This window comes from Oncorhynchus mykiss, chromosome 23 (assembly GCF_013265735.2).
Source record: "Oncorhynchus mykiss isolate Arlee chromosome 23, USDA_OmykA_1.1, whole genome shotgun sequence".
Classification (NCBI taxonomy): Eukaryota; Metazoa; Chordata; class Actinopteri; order Salmoniformes; family Salmonidae; genus Oncorhynchus; species Oncorhynchus mykiss.
The window spans coordinates 44821319-44840726 of record NC_048587.1 but is presented as its reverse complement, the minus strand read 5'-3'; the positions used below and the strand labels follow the sequence as shown (position 1 = coordinate 44840726).

Sequence of the window (19408 nt, the reverse complement as noted above, 5' to 3'; positions counted from 1 at the left end):
CAAGAAGCACAACTCCGAAGTATAGACAGGTATGGTAACAGATTCTTAGCGGGACCAATCCATCCACACATAATGGATGCAAATAAAATCTAAAATTAAATAAAAGGCAACAGCATCAGTAAGCCATACAAATATACAAGTCAAAAAGGAGGGTCTGGCCCTTGTATATCTATCTATAAACGGTCCACAGGTGGAATGAAATACATATTTTATACTTTAAAAAAAGGCAAAAATTTAGTTTTATAGTTTTAAAAAAGTGAACAAAATCATGCAGCCTTCGACTGTGCAATGGAGGGTGGACGCTGTTCCACTCAAGAACTATACATATTTTGGCGAGAATCAGTGGAGGCTCCTCAGTAAACCATCCTCAGTGAATTGCATAAAATGTGAAACATTTTAAAAAGTTATCCGTTTTAGATGGAACTATACTAAATATATTCACGTCATTAAATAACTGATTAAAAACACACTATTTGGCAATGTAGGTCTAAAGTAGCCTCATCAGCACTCTGTAGGGTAGCACCATGGTGTAGCCAGAGGACAGCTAGCTTCTGTCCTCCTCTGGGTACATTGACTTCAATACAAAAAACCTAGGAGGCTCATAGTTCTCACCATCTTCCATAGACGTACACAGTAATTATGACAACTCCGGAGTACATCCTCCAACCTATCAGAGCTCCTGCAGAGAACAAAGGATCAGAGAAGGAATCTAGTAATGAAAAGCACAAGCTACAGCCAGCTAGCACTACAGTGCATAACATGTGGTTTGAAGTTGATTCAGAGAAAGACAATAGTTTAACAAATTAATTTCTTCTGGAATTAAGAAGCAAGAGAGCAAGCTCGCTATATGTGTTTGTATTTTTTTTTAAACTTTCACTTAGCTAGCAACGCAGCTAGCTAGTTTAGCCTACTCATAACACCCGGTTCAAAACAAAGAGGGATGCTATGTTAGCTAGCTGGCTAATTTATTGTCACCAGGGCCCACAATTGTAACTGCTAACATGCTTGCTGTACACAGTAATGCATTATTGGGTTACAGCTGTTGTATTGTGCACTGAAGTCAACAAGCAAAGAGGAAAGGTGAGAGGAAGAGCGAGCATAGACGGAAGAAGGAATTATATATACAATGAGCAAAGTGATGCGGTTTATATGTGGCTGCTAGTTATGTGTAATCAAGGGTGTGTACGTAACAGTATAAATTTAGTCCGTCCCCTCGCCCCTACCTGGGCTCCAACCAGGGACCCTCTGCACACATAGACAACTGACACCCACGAAGCATCGTTACCCATCGCTCCACAAAAGTCGCGGCCCTTGCAGAGCAAGGGGAACCACTACTTCAAGGTCTCAGAGCAAGTGACGTCACCAATTGAAACGCTATTAGCGCGCACCACAGCAAACTAGCTAGCCATTTCACATTGGTTACATGTACAGCTGTCTGTGACTAGGTGAAAAAAAACTTTCATACCATAACCACTACACCAAGCCTACATTGTTTTCACCATTTTAACGTCAGTCAACATGGCTACTAGAACTAATGCATTGACCAAATCATGCCGTAAATTAATAAAACCAAAAGCTTACTTTGACTTGGAAGAGTTCCAGTGTTGGATAGCCAAAGCCAGCTTGCTAAAATAGCATCCCTCTCTGTTTGAACCTGGTGTTTGAGTAGGCTAAACTAGCTAGCTGCATTGCAAGCTAAGTGAAATGTATGTTTACATACTCCTTAGCCAAATACATTTAAACTCTGTTTTTCACAATTCCTGACATTTAATCCTAGTAAAATTACCTGTCTTTGGTCAGTTCGGATCACCACTTTATTTTAAGAATGTGAAATGTCAGAATAATACTAGACAGAATGATTTATTTCAGCTTTTATTTCTTTCACCACATTCAGTGGGTCAGAAGATTACATACACTCAAATTAGTATTTGGTAGCATTGCCTTTAAATTGTTTAACTTGGGTCAAATGTTTTGGGTAGCCTTCCACAAGCTTCCCACAATAAGTTGGGTGAATTTTGGCCCATTCCTCCTGGACAGCTGGTGTAACTGAACCAGGTTTGTAGGCCTCCTTGCTCGCACATATTTTTTTCAGTTGTGCCCACACATTTTCTCTCTTGGAGCTTTGTGATGGCTACTCCAATACCTTTACTTTGTTGTCCTTAAGCCATTTTGCCACAACTTCGGAAGTATGCTTGTGGTCATTGGCCATTTGGAAGTCCCATTTGCGACCAAGCTTCAACTTCCTGACTGATTTCTTGAGATGTTGCTTCAATATATCCACCTAATTTTCCTCCCTCATGTTGCCATCTATTTTGTGATGTTCACCAGTCCCTCCTGCAGCAAAGCACCCTCGCAACATGCTGCTGCCACACCTGTGCTTCACGGTTGAGGTGGTGTTCTTCTGTTTGCAAGCCTCCCCCTTTTTCCTCCAAACATAACGATGGTCATTATGGCCAAACAGTTCTATTTTTGTTTCATCAGACCAGAGGACATTTCTCCAAAAACTACAATCTCTGTCCCAATGTGCAGTTGCAGACCGTAGTCTGGATTTTCTATGGCGGTTTTGGAGCAGTGGCTTCTTCCTTGCTGAGCGGCCTTTCAGGTTATGTCGATATAGGACTCGTTTTACTGTGGATTTAGATACTTTTGTACCCGTTTCCTCCAGCATCTTCACAAGGTCCTTTGCTGTTGTTCTGGGATTGATTTGCACTTTTCGCACCAAAGTACATTTATCTCTAGGAGACAGAAAGCGTCTCCTTCCTGAGCGGTATGACGGCTGCGTGGTCCCATGGTGTTTATACTTGCGTACTATTGTTTGTACAGATGAACGTGGTACTTTCAGGCGTTTGGAAATTGCTCCCAAGGATGAACAAGACTTGTGGTCAACAATTATTTTTCTGAGGTCTTGGCTGATTTCTTTTGATTTTCCCATGATGTCAAGCAAAGAGGCACTGAGTTTGAAGGTAGGCCTCTAAATACATCCACTGGTTCACCTCCAATTGACTCAAATTATGTCAATTAGCCTATCAGAAGCTTCTAAAGCCATGACATAATTATCTAGAATTTTCCAAGCTATTTATAGGCACAGTCAACTTAGTGTATGTAAAACTTCTGACCCACTGGAATTGTGATACAGTGATTTATAAGTGAAATCTGTCTGTAAACAATTGTTGGAAAAGATACTTGTGCCATGCACAAAGTAGATGCCCTAACTGTCTTGCCAAAACTATAGTTTGTTAACAAGAAATGTGTGGAGTGGTTGAGGAGCCTCCACTGGTTTATACCCAATATTTTCAAACCTTAGAGTATGACCCTCTCTGTTTGAGGGTCATGTTCCCCATGTGGGGAACAAACACCATCTAGGACTAGTCCATGTAGACACTGTAGGCCTAAACAAGAGCTAGTTGAGAAGTTGAACCAATTTCAATGTGAAAGTAAATTGAGTCATGTTCAACTCTTCTCAGCTGGGCCAAGTCCATGTGAGAAACTTAACTGCTTTTCCTTGATTCCTCACCTTTTCAAAATCCATTGATTGAGAAGGTCAGAGGTCTCTCCCCTCTGAACTTCTCATCCAATGGATTTTGAGCAGGAGACGAGAGGAATCAAGGAAATGCAATTGAGATTCAAATGGAGTGGCTGCGCGACCTGTGTTTTCCCCACCCCCTAGAACGCTTTTTCCAACTTTTGCCTCAAAGCCTGTCAACTCTGTGAAGCTGAAGTGAACATCAACTAACTGGGCCTGAGTAGCATCAACTAAAACTCTGGGTTTGCACACTTAAGTGTGAAGACTGAAATTCTCTCCCACTCTCTCTCCGGCACACTGATGAGCCATATGGGATGTAGAGAGAGTAAGCAATTAGGCATGTCTGATGAGTTTCCTCTTCTCTCCCTCACTCTTCTCCCAGTGTCAGATGTTGACTTCAGGACCATTTAAGCAGCTATAATGTCAGCTGGATGCCATTTAAGCTAAATAGCTGGAAAATGAAATAGCAACACCATGTTGAGGTTCAGCAGAGCAACACTGACACCCGCTGGTAGGATACAGGAACTATAAGCGGCAGTTACATGGGACGGAACGAGGAAGAAAGGGAAATGCTGGTTAGACTGTTTTGTAAACAGGCAACTGGAATGTAGGAAAACCTGCAACTAACTCCATATTGGTTTGCTTTATGACCATTTCTAAGTATTCCAGTATACAGACATACACACACAGTCAAAAGTTTGGACACCTCCTTATTCCAGGGTTTCACTTTATTTGTACTATTTTCTACATTGTAGAATAATAGTGAAGACATCAAAACTATGAAATAACACATATGGATTCATGTAGTAACCAAAAAAAGGGTTAACAAGTCCAAATATAATTTATATTTAAGATTCTTCAAAGTAACCCCCCTTTGCACGTTTGGCATTCTCTCAACCAGCTTCATGACGTCACCTGAAATGCATTTCAATGAACACGTGTCCCAATTAACACGTGTCCCTTGTTAAAAGTCTGTAGAATATAATGCCAACCAGTTGCGTTGTGACAAGGTAGGGGTGGCATGCAGAAGATAGAGCTATTTGGTAAAGTCCATATTATGGCCAGAACAGCTCAAATAAGTGAAGAACGACAGTCCATCAGTACTTTATGACATGAAGGTCAGTCGATATGGAATATTTCAAGAACTCTGAAAGTTTTTTCAAGTGCTATGATGAAACAGGCTCTTATGAGGACTCCACAGGAATGGAACACCCAAGGTTACCTCTGATGCAGACGATTAGAGTTATCAGCCTGAGAAAATACAGCCCAAATAAATACTTCAACTAACAGACACATCAACTCTTCAGAGAATCAGGCCCTCATGGTCAAATTGCTGTAAAGAAATCACTACTAAAGGACACCAATAAGAAGAGACTTGCTTTCTTTGGCCAAGAAACATGAGCAATGGACATTTGAACTGTGGAAAATGTATTGTTTGGTCTGGAGTCCAAATGTGATATTTTTGTTCCCAACTGCCGTGTCTTTGTGAGACGCGGTGTGGGTGAACGGATGATTTCCGCATGTGTATTTCCTACCGTAAAACATTGACGAAGAGGTGTTATGATGTGGTGGTTCTTTGCTGGTGACACGGTCTGATTTATTTTGACTTCAAGGCACACATAACCAGCATGGCTACCACAGCATTCTGCAGCGATACACCATCCCATATGGTTTGTTCTTAGTGGGAGTATCATTTGTTTTTCAACAGGACAATGACCCAACACACCTCCAGGCCGTGTAAGGGCTATTTTACCAAGTAGAGTGATGGAGTGCTGCATCAGATGACCTGGCCTCCACCAAATTGAGATGGTTTGGGATGAGTCGGACCGCAGAGTGAATGAAAAGTGCTCAGCATATGTGGGAATTCCTTCAAGACTGTTGGAAAACCATTCCTGGTGAAGCAGGTTGAGAGAATGCCAAGAGTGTGCAAAGCTGTCATCAAGGCAAAGGGTGGCTACTTTGATTTGTTTAACACTTTTTTGGTTCATACATGATTCCATATGTGTCATTCCATAGTTTTGATGTCTTCACTATTATTCTACAATGTAGAAAATAGTAAAAATAAAGAGAAACCCTTGAATGTGTAGGTGTTCTAAAAAAAACTTTAGACCGGTTGTGTATATACAACATTAGGAGCATCGTCCTAATATTGAGTTGCACAACCCCCCTCCTCCCCTTTTGCCCTCAATTCGTCAGGGCATGGTGTCAAAAGCATTCCACAGGGATGCTGGCCCATGTTCACTCCAATGTTTCCCACTGTTGTGTCAACTTGGCAGGATTTGGCATTGGTCCTCAAAAGGTTCTACAGCTGCACCATCAAGAGCATCCCGACTGGTTGCATCACTGCCTGGTATGGCAACTGCTCGGCCTCCGACCGCAAGTCACTACAGAGGGTAGTGCGTACGACCCAGTACACCACTGGGACCAAGCTTCCTGCCATCCAGGACCTCTACACCAGAGGAAGGTCCTAAAAATTGTCAAAGACTCCAGCCACCCTAGTCATACTGTTCTTTCTGCTACCGCACGGCAAGCAGTACCGGAGCGCCAGGTCTAGGTCACAGAGGCTTCGAAACAGCTTCTACCCCAAAATCCATAAGACTCCTGAACATCTAAATCAAATGGCTTCCCAGAATATTTGCATTGCCCCACCCCCTCTCTTTTTTTACACCGCTGCTACTCTGTTATCATCGATGCATAGTCACTTTAATAACTCTACCTACAAGTACATATTACCTTAATTAACCTGTTGAGCATGAAAAACCGAGCAACCTTGCAGTTCTGGACACAAACCGGTGTGCCTGGCACCTACTACCATACCCTGTTCAAAGGCACTTAAATATTTTGTCTTTCCCATTCAACCTCTTAATGGCACCAATACACAATCCGTGTCTCAATTGTCTCAAGGCTTAAAAATGCTTCTTTAACCTGTCTCCTCCCCTTTATCTATACTGATTGAAGTGGGTAAACTAACAGACCCAATCGAAGGGCTGATCGTTAAGAAGACAAAAGGGTACATGGACGAGCAAGTTTTAGTATTAAATCAAGTGGCCAGTGTGGCTTAGTGCAATTGTATTATAACAATCTTGCAAAATCCCCCAAACAAAGTTTACTTACAAAATACCCCAACTTTAATTTCCAAACAATTTGGTTCTTGTTTCCAAGCAACATTATGTAGTTCATAATCAGCATGGCTAGCTAATCTGTCCACGACAGAAGAACTAATAAGCAGAAAACAAAATGTTCATTTACTGGAAAAGTAGAAAATACTCCACCAAAGTCCTGCTACATCAAGTGATTATACTGAGTACCAACCAACTCATTTCCATACACCAGACAGCACTATGAAGCCTGCTGAGCCTCTGTTACCACATCCCAAATGGCACCCTATTCCCTATACAGTGCACTACTTTTGACCAGAGCCCTATAAAGGGAATAGGGTGCCATTTGGGATAGAGGTTCTGAGTTGACAGAACCAACAGCAAATTGGTCCCTGGATATTTAAGAACTTTTTTGTAATCTTATTTGGCTGCCACACAAACAAGAGATGATTCTAGCAACATAATTGTGTGAGATGAGAAGCCAGGCAGCCAAGACTAAGAATGAGTCCCAAATGTCACCCTACCCTTTTGACCAAAAGTAGTACACTATAAAGAGAATAGGTTTCATTTGGGATACAGAATAAAAGATAAATAGTGCTTATACATGTCAAATGCCTATGGCCTTCTGAGGGAGCCGTGGATCTAGACAGACGGTCAGACGGAGCCCAAAGCTCAGACACTGACACACAGCCATCTTTTTCAACTGATCTACTGGGAGAAGTGTACGCACGCGCATGTGTCTGAGAAAGTGTGACCGATAATCACACAAATGGAGAGAAAAAAGGTTCAAATGTCTTACTGTTCACTAGGTTTACACAGTGACTGACATTCCAGTGCCCAAGACTCATTCTACATTCCAGCATACCCCAGATGCTAGAAAATTAGTACATGATATCATCATCTATCTAGTGGAGAGCCTTTGTTGCTGACCTATGAGTCAGCCAATGCATTAACCAATATGCCAGTGATGGGGATGAGTGAGAGAGAGCATCTCTCATCTAGCGTAAATTGTATGAGTCAAAGAAAATGTTGTACGAAGGTTTAGATCCAAAACAGTAACAGAGGAAGGATTGCCAACTGCATCACCACCATCTGGCATCACTATCATCAAACCATCATCGAACTGAAGTGGGTTGCCAGCAGAAACACCAGTCTTCACCATGAGTGGGCATACTCCTTCCACCAAAAAAAGGAAAATTCAAAAAAGCTACAATGGCATTTTGTTTTATTAATCTCCATAATTGTTCAGGGCCACAATGGAAATGTGTTTGACTTGGTCATCATCATTTGAAATCCATTGCGTCCACATGTGTGGTTGTAGCATTTCTCAATTGTCAAAGAAATTGTACAAAAATAAATGATTAACTGATATATTTGCGTACCTTGAGAATGTTCTGGGTCTCCCCCCACTTGTTGGTCCACTCCCTGGTCAGTTCTAACACCTGTGGGAGAGCACAGAAGGGTTTACTACAAAGCAGGATAAATGAGTTAGCGGTCTAACTTTAATAAACAACCAGAAATAACTGTTGATTTTCTAATTAAAAAAGCTAAACGTATGCATTTCCAGTTGTTGAGAACAGATCTGTAGTCACAAAACATTGACATACATACATACATACATACATACATACATACATACATACATACATACATACATACATACATACATACATACATACATACATACATACATACATACATACATACATACATACATACATACATACATACATACATACATACATACATACATACATACATACATACATACATACATACATACATACATACATACATACATACATACATACATACATACATACATACATACATACATACATACATACATACATATATATTACACACACACACACTTTAAAAATCGGCCGATTAATCGGTATCAGGGTTTTTGTCCTCCAATAATCGGTATCGGCGTTGAAAAATCATAAAATCGGTCGACCTCTAGTACATTCCACTAGGTACTGGCAGACACAATAGGCTACAGTGAATGTACCCAGCTTTAGAATGTGTATGACGATCCCAGCAGGAATAGAACCCAAGACCTTAGGAGTCACACTGAGAAACATACACAAGTCAACCCAGGAACACTTCGTGTAGGCCTGAAAAGTGCACTCACTTTGACCTCATTCTTGTGAAGTTTCTCCTCCACCTTCAGTGTCTTGGAGAGATCCTGAGGAGAAAGGAGAGCCTGGCGAGGGAGAGAGGCCATACTGTATGAGCATTGTACTTCAACATACCCTTACATAATCTCCCACACACACACACACACACACACACACCTGGTTGCTTTGCTGGAGAGTCACATGTACAGATATTAGCCAAATGCTTTAACATACACACCCACCCTCCCCATCTACCTGGTTGTTCTTCTCCACTAGACGTTTCAGTCTGACAATCTCCTCCTGCAGTTTTCTGATGACTGTAACACTGCTGTCCTCGTTGACTGTGGGCTTGTTGAAGATGTTCTTAGCTCTGTTAGCATAGTGCAGCGTGCTCAGTGTCTCACTGTAGTTCACGTCAGCGGGTGAAAGAGCTGGGCGGGAACATTGACAGAAACACATCGCTTACTAAAAATCCCCTGTACAGGAGTTAAAGCAAATGATAATCCCATGACTGAAGCGTAAGACGATCTCAGATCAACTGTCTGGGGCCAAGTTAACAGTAGAAACACCACAAAAATCTGACCGTTTTCAATTTAGTAATTTTAATAACTTAATTTCAATAAAAACATACCTGTCCCTGACTTTTCCTAAATGTGTATTTTAGTAGTAGTAGTAGTACTTTGAGATAAATACCCCAAAAATACAAAAACTTTTAGCATTTCTACCTCAAAATGACTGTATGCATATTAACAGTAAAAGAGCCAGGCGTCCACAAATAACAATAGACCAGTTAAATAAATCAATTTAAAATATATCACAAATAAATGAAATAATATCTGGTTAAGGAAGGTCATAGATTTTTATTTTCTTTAAATGATATTAAGACAATTTTATACCCATCAGACCACTGTCAATTTAATCTTGTCTTTAGGCTACATCTAATATGTGTGTGAATTTAGTTTCAATATAGTTTAGGCGCAGTTTGGGTCAGGCATTAGCTGGGCAGACAACTACTGTCTTACAAGCAGAAAATACATTATCATCTTATTTTAGTATTCACTTATGCGCTTCTGGATCAATCAATACATTTTCTGTCTGATTACAATTTACATATATGTTTCATATATGACATATTTTAAACCTAAAAAATAGATTAATTTCACTATTTATTCTGGAATATTTACACAGTTGAAATATCAACAGTCAGGATGGCCATTCTAGTAGTTTAGGAAATCCGACACGCCGAGTGTTAACCTTCCCTTTCATGTAAAGAAAAAGTAATAACCATCATGTATTAAATTAGACTAATTCCAGTCCTTTTCAATATACATCTCCCCCCCCCCAAAAAAACGAAATCAAATTGTAAATATCAATATAACGTAAATCTGTCGCAAAGAAGGATAACTAACTCAAGCCTGTATTTAATCAGCATCTGTGCTGTAATACCAAAGGAATACCCAAAGGAATACTATGAATATTCCCCACCAAATAGGTTACATTACTAGTTCCCCCTTATCAACATGTAAAGACGTCGCTTAGCGGCTTGGTGGAGGGAACAAAGAATGTGTTACACGGTGTAGTGTCAGAGGTAGGAATTAGATCAGTGGAATTCAAACTTTTTCAGTAGGGACACCATTTATTTCATGACCTCAACCCTTAATCTAATGGCAACCTTTAAAATCAGTACATTTCTATTTTTACATCAACAAGAACAATAACCTTCAATTCATTACATTTTCATCAAAATCAAGTCATCCAATAATTATATTTAACCAATGTTATTTTTCAATGTATTATTCTCAAAAAGTCTCTATATTGTCCATTATAATAATATGTACTCTTACTTATTTTTATAATTTTCTTAAATATAGGATTGTGACACCAATTTGAATACCACTGACTAAGATCAACCATACTTGCTATCATGATGGTCTTGGAGTTTCCTCCCAGGCTGTCTTTCAGGAGCCAGGTCAGAACAGAATCTCTGTAGGGGATGAAGAGCTGCTTCTTCCTTTTTCCCTTGTGGGAGCCCCCTCTATCTCCTCCTCCAGCCATACACAGACACAGAGCGGGAGACAGAGAAAAAGCCTGGTCAGAACAGTCTCTGTAGGGGATAAACAGCTACTTCCTCCTCTTCCCATGGTCTGGGACTGAGAGGCTTCACTTACTCCCTAATGCTCCAATTATATCAGCTAGGAGGACACACGCAGACAGAAAGAGGGGTTAGGACAAAGTCTTTATAGGGGGACAAAGAGCTGCTTTTTCCTCTTGGTAACCCCTCCAACTCCTCCTCCATGTAGAGACACACACAACACTGAAATAGAAAATTACACAAAAACATCCTCTCCAAAGCCAACTACAAAAGCATGTAAGAATATGCCACAAAACTGGGCAGATAGAAATGGAATCCTAAGTACATGTAGCTACCCCTTGTGCAGCAGACTGATTTTAAAAAATGTATCCTTATCCAGAGTCTAATTGGTGTTAACTTATTAATAGCCTTACTGAGTCTAAAATTGAGTAAGTTGTGTCATGGTTGGCATCAGGCATGTGGTGTGGCAGGTGCGTGTGTGTACCATGTCTGTGGCACTGGACATTTGAACGGTAGAATTTGTATTTAAAAATGGACATTGAGAAACGTACCGGACCCATATGCATTGGGGGCGTAACCTGATTAGTGCATCCAACAACAGTCGTCAGAAATCGCATTTAGAATATGGTAATTCCGCCTCCCGAGTGGTGCAGCGGTATAAGACACTGCATTGCAGTGCTTGAGGCACCACTACAGACAGCCGGCCATGACCGGGAGACCCATGAGGCGGTGCACAATTGGCCCAGCGTCATCCTGGTTATGGAAGGGTTTGGCCAGCATGTTCTTGTCCCATCACACTCTAGCAACTCCTTGTGGTGGGCCGAGAGCCTGTAAATGGACTTCGGATCTCCAGTTGTACTGTGTTTCCGCCGACACATTGGTGCGGCTGGCTTCCAGGTTAAGCAAGTAGTGTATCAAGAAGCAGTGTGGCTTAGCCGGGTCGTGTTTTGGAGGACCCAGGGCTCTCGACCTTCGCCTCTCCCGAGTCCGTACGGGAGTTGCAGCGATAGGACAGGACTGTAACTACCAATTGGATATCACAAAATTGGGGAGGAAAAAGGGGTAAAAAGTACAAACATTATTTTTTTTCTAATTTATCTGATGCAACATTCGTTTAGCTTAAAATGTTGATACAGGTGAATCTTCGTTCCATAATGCAATTGTCAAAAGCACAGCAAAGCGGTTTCATATGACAGAGATTAAAATATTGCTGTGTTTATAATGTGAAGAAACAATAGTGTATCAACATTTTAAGGCAAACGTTCTAATCTGCTGCATTTTTTTTGTGGGCATTTAGAAAGAGGGGAGATTTAATATGCAACAACTAACATAGGTTGCTAATACAGTGGGGCAAAAAAGTATTTAGTCAGCCACCAATTGTGCAAGTTCTCCCACTTAAAAAGATGAGGCATGTAATTTTCATTATAGGTACACTTCAACTATGACAGACAAAATGAGAGAAAAAAAATCCAGAAAATCACAGTGTAGGATTTTTAATGAATTTATTTGCAAATTATGGTGGAAAATAAGTATTTGGTCACCTACAAACAAGCAAGATTTCTGGCTCTCACAGACCTGTAACTTCTTCTTTAAGAGGCTCCTCTGTCCTCCACTCGTTACCTGTATTAATGGCACCTGTTTGAACTTGTTATCAGTATAAAAGATACCTGTCCACACACTCAAACAGTCACACTCCAAACTCCACTATGGCCAAGACCAAAGAGCTGTCAAAGGACACCAGAAACAAAATTGTAGACCTGCACCAGGCTGGGAAGACTGACTCTGCAATAGGTAAGCAGCTTGGTTTGAAGAAATCAACTGTGGGAGCAATTATTAGGAAATGGAAGACATACAAGAGAACTGATAATCTCCCTCAATCTGGGGCTCCACGCAAGATCTCACCCCGTGGGGTCAAAATGATCAAAAGAACGGTGAGCAAAAATCCCAGAACCACACGGGGGGACCTAGTGAATGACCTGCAGAGAGCTGTGACCAAAGTAACAAAGCCTACCATCAGTAACACACTACGCTGCCAGTGACTCAAATCCTGCAGTGCCAGACGTGTCCCCCTGCTTAAGCCAGTACATGTCCAGGCCTGTCTGAAGTTTGCTAGAGAGCATTTGGATGATCCAGAAGAAGATTGGGAGAATGTCATATGGTCAGATGAAACCAAAATATAACTTTTTGGTAAAAATTCAACTCGTCGTGTTTGGAGGACAAAGAATGCTGAGTTGCATCCAAAGAACATCATACCTACTGTGAAGCATGGGGGTGGAAACATCATGCTTTGGGGCTGTTTTTCTGCAAAGGGACCAGGACGACTGATCCGTGTAAAGGAAAGAATGAATGGGGCCATGTATCGTGAGATTTTATGTGAAAACCTCCTTCCATCAGCAAAGGCATTGAAGATGAAACGTGGCTGGGTCTTTCAGCATGACAATGATCCCAAACACACCGCCCGGGCAACGAAGGAGTGGCTTCGTAAGAAGCATTTCAAGGTCCTGGAGTGGCCTAGCCAGTCTCCAGATCTCAATCCATAGAAAATCTTTGGAGGGAGTTGAAAGTTTGTGTTGCCCAGCAACAGCCCCAAAACATCACTGCTCTAGAGGAGATCTGCATGGAGGAATGGGCCAAAATACCAGCAACAGTGTGTGAAAACCTTGTGGAGACTTACAGAAAACATTTGACCTCTGTCATTGCCAACAAAGGGTATATAATAAAGTATCGAGATAAACTTTTGTTATTGACCAAATACTTATTTTCCACCATAATTTGCAAATAGATTCATAAAAAAATCATACAATGTGATTTTCTGGATTTTTTTTTTCATTTTGTCTGTCATAGTTGAAGTGTACCTATGATGAAAATTACAGGCCCCATCTTTTTAAGTGGGAGAACTTGCACAATTGGTGGCTGACTAAATACTTTTTTGCCCCACTGTATGACTAGGATTGTGCTTTTGGATACTGAACAATGAAAGAAGGTTTATATAAAATAATTGCCTCCACGGATATGGTCTGGTTTTGGCTAGGCTTCTTTGAAGCAAGACATGCCTCATAACATGTAATAAAATGTTCAGGTTTCAAAACAATTAAGTATATGTTTTCAAATGCATACTGCTCATTAGTGGTGTGAGACACGCTGATGAAGCTTGCCTTTCGTTGCCTTTGCATTTGCTATTTGAGATGCTGTAGCAGCAGCTCTCGCGCTGTCTGACAGATTTTCTGCTCAAAGGCTCTGTATCCTGTACCCGTGTGATAAATAAGATCCATAACGAATATACTTCACGCAAAACAATTTGCAAATTAACCTATAGACTGATAAGCATGAACAGTAATATGCATTTCCATCGAGTAGAATTTCCATGAATGAATAGGCTAAAAAGCATCATTTTGTAATTCGATTGTTTTTCTTCTCCCAGACAATTGATCAGCAGCAATTTTATTTATTGGCTTTACATTAAGAAAATATGTAATCGGCTAAAAGCCAGCTAACAGAAACCCTGGTGTGTTTGTGTACTAAGCATCATTTACCAAGAGCAGAGATGACAATGCCCAGTGTGACCAGGGACTTGTTGATGTTGGCTCCTTCCTTCAGCCTGGCACCGGTGGCGCATGTGGCGTCAGCCCTCTCACTGCCCGCCAAATCTACCAGGTGGATCTTACTCACCATCTCACATGGCAGCTCTGCATCAAAACGAGCCTGGAGAGGGGTACATACACTCAGAGCTGTTATTCATGGGAATGAAGGGAGGGAGAGAAGGATCAAAGCAAACCATCCATTTAACAGAGGGGAACTAACAATCAATACTGTGCTACTTAACATATATAGCTGGATGTGGCTCAAAGCAAACATGTTCAATACTAATATTGGACAAATTTACTTAATAAATGGACTAACTGGCTCTTGAGGGCTGGTCTTCAGTTGCACTCTAAGGCTATAAAATAATGTATTTACAAAATCAAGTGTCAACCACACACACCACTTGATAAGAAGGTTTTAAGCATGGTTGTGGGTTCAATTCCCTACAGGGATCACACAGTGACACAGAGAAACATTTTTATGACTCAATGAGATGAGATAAGATGCTTTGGATAAAAGTAGCATATATTGTAATTTTAATCAAAATAGATGTACTGAACACTTGGTCACTAACAGTGTGTGTGTGTACCTGTGTGAAGTTGATGGTGAAGATGGCATGCGAGCGGCTGCTAACATCGTTCATGCCCGTGCTCGACGTGGTGCGTTTGGCTTTCCCAGCATGCAACAGCTTCTCTATATCCTTGTAGTTCTGAACCAGGTGCTTCGACAGGTCTGTACACACACCCCAAGGAGTCACACCTGACACATCACATATGCGCTGACATGCTCAGATCCTGTTAGCCACTATGACCTGTCTGAGTTGGTTAGCATCATGTCTGTCTACGGCCCATACGAGTAGGAGAATCTCACTAGAGAAAGGAGCCTTGTCAACATAGAACTATACCCTTTCCAGACTTACGGAAAGTGCCGCCTTGAAAGCACCTCGGGTACGACATGTTTGTTTGTCTGCAAAGGTACACTACAGCTTTTTAAATGCCTGCCATGAAACCGCTGGAGATTGTTTCGAAGCGCCACTGAACAGCCATTTTACTTGTCTGTAAAGGAATGCCGCTTCTGGGACTAATGTCCATCACCAGAACTGTCAATTAAATCCTCTCCAGCTGCCAGCACTCAGACCACTCTCCTAAAAAAAGGGATGCTAAGGTTCATTAAATACTGTGACTTAACAAGACATTTAGTAGAAATAAAACATCTAGCTACCATACCATAAAAAAATGACACTGCAGTAAAATCAGCAATTTCTAATGTGGTCAGGGAAACATACAAAACATTCTACGCCAGAGCAGAGATCTACTGTCTGAAAAAGTACAGTTGTTTCTGATGCAGAACTTTTTTTTAAATTCTCTTAAAGGTTATCAATTGCTGCTATCGACACATCACTGTACCGGCATTCAGTCTGTAACGGGTAATATAATGAATAGAATGGTCTCGGAATCTTTAACCCTGGTAATTTGACTGGTAAAGTCATGGGGAAACTCGTAATGGCTGCCTGGTATTGTGATGCAATCATTTCCATTCCTACTGGAATGTTCTATCAACTGATGCTGGATTGCCATGGTAATTTAGAATGGAATGTATTTTTGCAGTGTCAGTTGAGTTGACTCAACAAATCACAGCACAAATTGAAGTGTACACTTTCAGCTTTTACCTCCTATACTCAAAATGGCTGCCAGTCCACCCATTATGCCATCATTGACTTGACTGGAGATGCCATCTCTATTCATTGTATTTATATGCTTGTCAACATCAAGATTATATCACTGGTCTGTTCTTAATCAATGCGGTAGTATGGTTGTGAGAGAGGAAGTCTTACCCTCCACATACGGCCCATCCTTGGGGTGTTCTCTGACCTTGAGTCCTGACCCGTTCTCTGGGCTCTTCTTAGTCGTGAGAAGATCCTGCACATGCTCGTTATAGATCTCCAGGTAACTAACAGAAGAACACATTGAACATTTCACGTCACCATCGTCGGGCTGCAGAACAATCTACCGCAAGCTTCCTTCAGTAGCTAAATGTTCTAAAGAGGTTTGCTATTTGTGGTTTAAACTACTAGTCTTCATTCCACTATCACACCTCAGCGAATTACATCAGTCTGTGAAGACGTTAGAAAGCTACTCCATTTCCTGATGTCTGTCACACTGACATGGCTGCTTTCATTCAACCATAAGAATAATATCAACACAACTTATCACTAGATCCAAATCATCCACTGACATAAATGGTATTTTCAAGCTCATTTTCAGCTCACAGTTAACGAATTACCCAATTAAACCATGTCAGAAAAACACATTAAAATCCATGATTTTTCTCATCGATTGTTGTACTGACAGAGATTAAAGAGACACTAACTTCAAAGAAAATCATATTCACAGCCTGAACAGAGACTCTGTTCGTTTGTTAACGAGAGGAAATGACAGTGAATGTTATTGCTCAGTTGTTTGGAAAACTCGAGTCAACGACCTGCCTACTTTAATGCTCACAATGATTTCTCTGTGAGCACACAAATGAAAGCTGAAACAACTTCCACCTGAATACATTTTAAAACGCCTAGATGACATTTATTGAATTACAATAGTTCTCACAACCCATTTATTCTGACAGTGGCTGGGGAAATGTTTTTATTTAGTCAAAAGCAAAAATAATTATTACTGACAGGAGAGAAATTAAATTACAGCGTTTCTTTATACTCATTGGCATAGACATACTGTATGCACTCTGTACTCCTCAATCATTCACAATGGGCAGAAGTCTATTAAGGCAGAAGCTTAAGGCTTGCCAGTCAGGTCAGCTACTGTAGCAATTAGCTCAGCTAGCCTTTCCTATGAGGATTGGCAGTCAGGTCAGCTACTGTAGCAATTAGCTCAGCTAGCCTTTCCTATGAGGATTGGCAGTCAGGGCAGCTAGCACTTCTCTATGGGGTTTGGCAATTAATTCAGCTAGCGGATAGCTAGCTATTATCCCTCAGACTTCCAGTTGGGGCATCCTCCACATATTGTTCTTATCTGCACTACTGGCTAAAAGTCTAGTCAGGTAAACGCAGCAAAAACAAATAGAGATGGCCGCACATGGTCCATTCCTCACTTGTCAGGTAATTAGTTACTTGTTAGAGAGGAGCTTAATTAATATGCCCTCCAGCCAAGACCATTGGACCACAGTGTCTGCCAGACGTATTTAAACTGCTACTGGTCCCCCAGAAGAAATCTGTACCTTGTAGCCATCTCTTGCGTCGCCATAAAATGTTCCGTGACAGCATCCTGGTTGTTGTTGTTTGTTGCTCAGCAGTGCTGACTCTTACCTGACCTCTGTGCGGAAGGAGGCCACATCCCCCTGGCTCTTCTCTGATATCTGACAGAACAGGCCTTCACAGATCCGTGGAATCAGACCAAAATCTCCCTGCAACAGTAGAAAGTATGACAGAGGACTTACATTTATATTTGCTAAACATACATACTGTAATTATATAATACCCTTCAGAATTATTTACATTTATTATAAATGAAAACTGTATTTGATTAACCTTAGTACTATCCCTGTTCACCATTAGAGGCTATGTGGTAAAACGTTTCCTATATTCCATCTCCTCTTCTGTCCTGTACACACAGACTCATCCATTCAGGCAACTGCTTTAACAGCCTACAAATACCAACTAGCCAACCAGCCAGGGCATCTAATGTGGAGTTAGCGTCACTGAGGCGTAACAGCACGTCGGTCCACTCTGATTTGTGATGTCCTGTCCTTGTTTCTAATTAGCACACACTGCAGATAGTGAATAATGTTATTAACAACCCTGTATGATTATCCTACATGTTGACAGCAGCTCTGCATGGTGCCGTTGACCTTGTATAAAAGTCTCCTGGTGGTTAGACAAGCAGAAAACTCATTAGCCTCAGACGGTCTGACTTGTGTACTGAGTGTTTCCTGTGCTGTGCAAGGAGAAGAGAGAGATCTGGGAGAGAGACTAAAGGGACGGGACTCAGACTTCTCCACTCATCACATTTTCTGATTAGTAGAGAGTAACAAATCAAATTTTATTTCACATGCGCTGAATTCAACAGGTGCAGACCTTAGTGACATGCTTACTTACAAGCCCTTAACCAACAATGCTTTAAGAGGGAAAAAAAGTTACATTGAAAATAAGAGTAACAAATAAACAGCAGCAGTAAAATAACAATAGTGATGCTTTATACCAGTACAGAGTCAATGTGCGGGGGCACCGGTTAGTAATATGTACATTTAGGTAGAGTTAAAGTGACTATGCATAGCAAATAAACAGAGTAGCAGCAGCGTAAGAGGGGTCTGGGTAGCCGTTTAATTAGCCGTTCAGGAGTCTTATGGCTTGGGGTAGAAGCAATTTAGAAGCCTCTTGGACCTAGATGTGGCGCTCTGGTACCACTTGCCATGCAGTAGCAGAGAGAACAGTCCATGACAAGGGTGGCTGGAGTCTGACAATTTTTAGGGCCTTCCTCGGACACAGCCTGGTATAGAGGTCCTGGATGGCAGGAAGCTTGGCCCCAGTAAGATACTGAGCCGTACATACTACCCTCTGTGGTTTCGTGCAGTCAGAGGCTGAGCAGTTGCCATACCAGGCAGTGATGCAACCGGTCAGAATGCTCTCGATGGTGCAGCTATAAAACGTTTTGAGGATCTGAGGACCCATGCCATATCTTTTCAGTCTCCTGAGGGGGAATATGCTTTGCCGTGCCCTCTTCACAACTGTCTTGGTGTGTTTGGACCATGATAGTTTGTTGGTGATGTGGACACCAAGGAACTTGAAGCTCTCAACCTGCACAACTACAGCCCTGTCGATGAGAATGGGGACATGCTCGGTCCTCCTTTTCCTGTATTCCACAATCATCTCCTTTGTCTTGACCACGATGAGGGAGAGGTTATTGTCCTGGCACCACACAGCCAGGTCTCTGACCTCCTCCCTATAGGCTGTCTCATCGTTGTTGGCTATCAGGCCTACCAC

The 19408-nt window shown here is 41.4% G+C and overlaps 1 protein-coding gene across 2 annotated transcripts in view; it reads right to left on the bottom strand.

The window, feature by feature from the left end:
- The window catches only part of LOC110502827 (kinesin-like protein KIF16B), a 43118-nt gene that overhangs the window by 16569 nt on the left and 7141 nt on the right, over positions 1 to 19408 (bottom strand). For both annotated transcript variants that reach the window (XM_036960540.1, XM_036960541.1), the window contains exons 6-13: positions 17735 to 17832; positions 16253 to 16368; positions 15008 to 15150; positions 14370 to 14538; positions 10661 to 10789; positions 9000 to 9175; positions 8759 to 8830; positions 8004 to 8063 (exon numbers count right to left, since the gene is read on the bottom strand). In XM_036960540.1, the coding sequence (XP_036816435.1) occupies positions 8004 to 8063; positions 8759 to 8830; positions 9000 to 9175; positions 10661 to 10789; positions 14370 to 14538; positions 15008 to 15150; positions 16253 to 16368; positions 17735 to 17832 (963 nt within the window). The remainder of the gene's footprint in view (positions 1 to 8003; positions 8064 to 8758; positions 8831 to 8999; positions 9176 to 10660; positions 10790 to 14369; positions 14539 to 15007; positions 15151 to 16252; positions 16369 to 17734; positions 17833 to 19408) is intronic.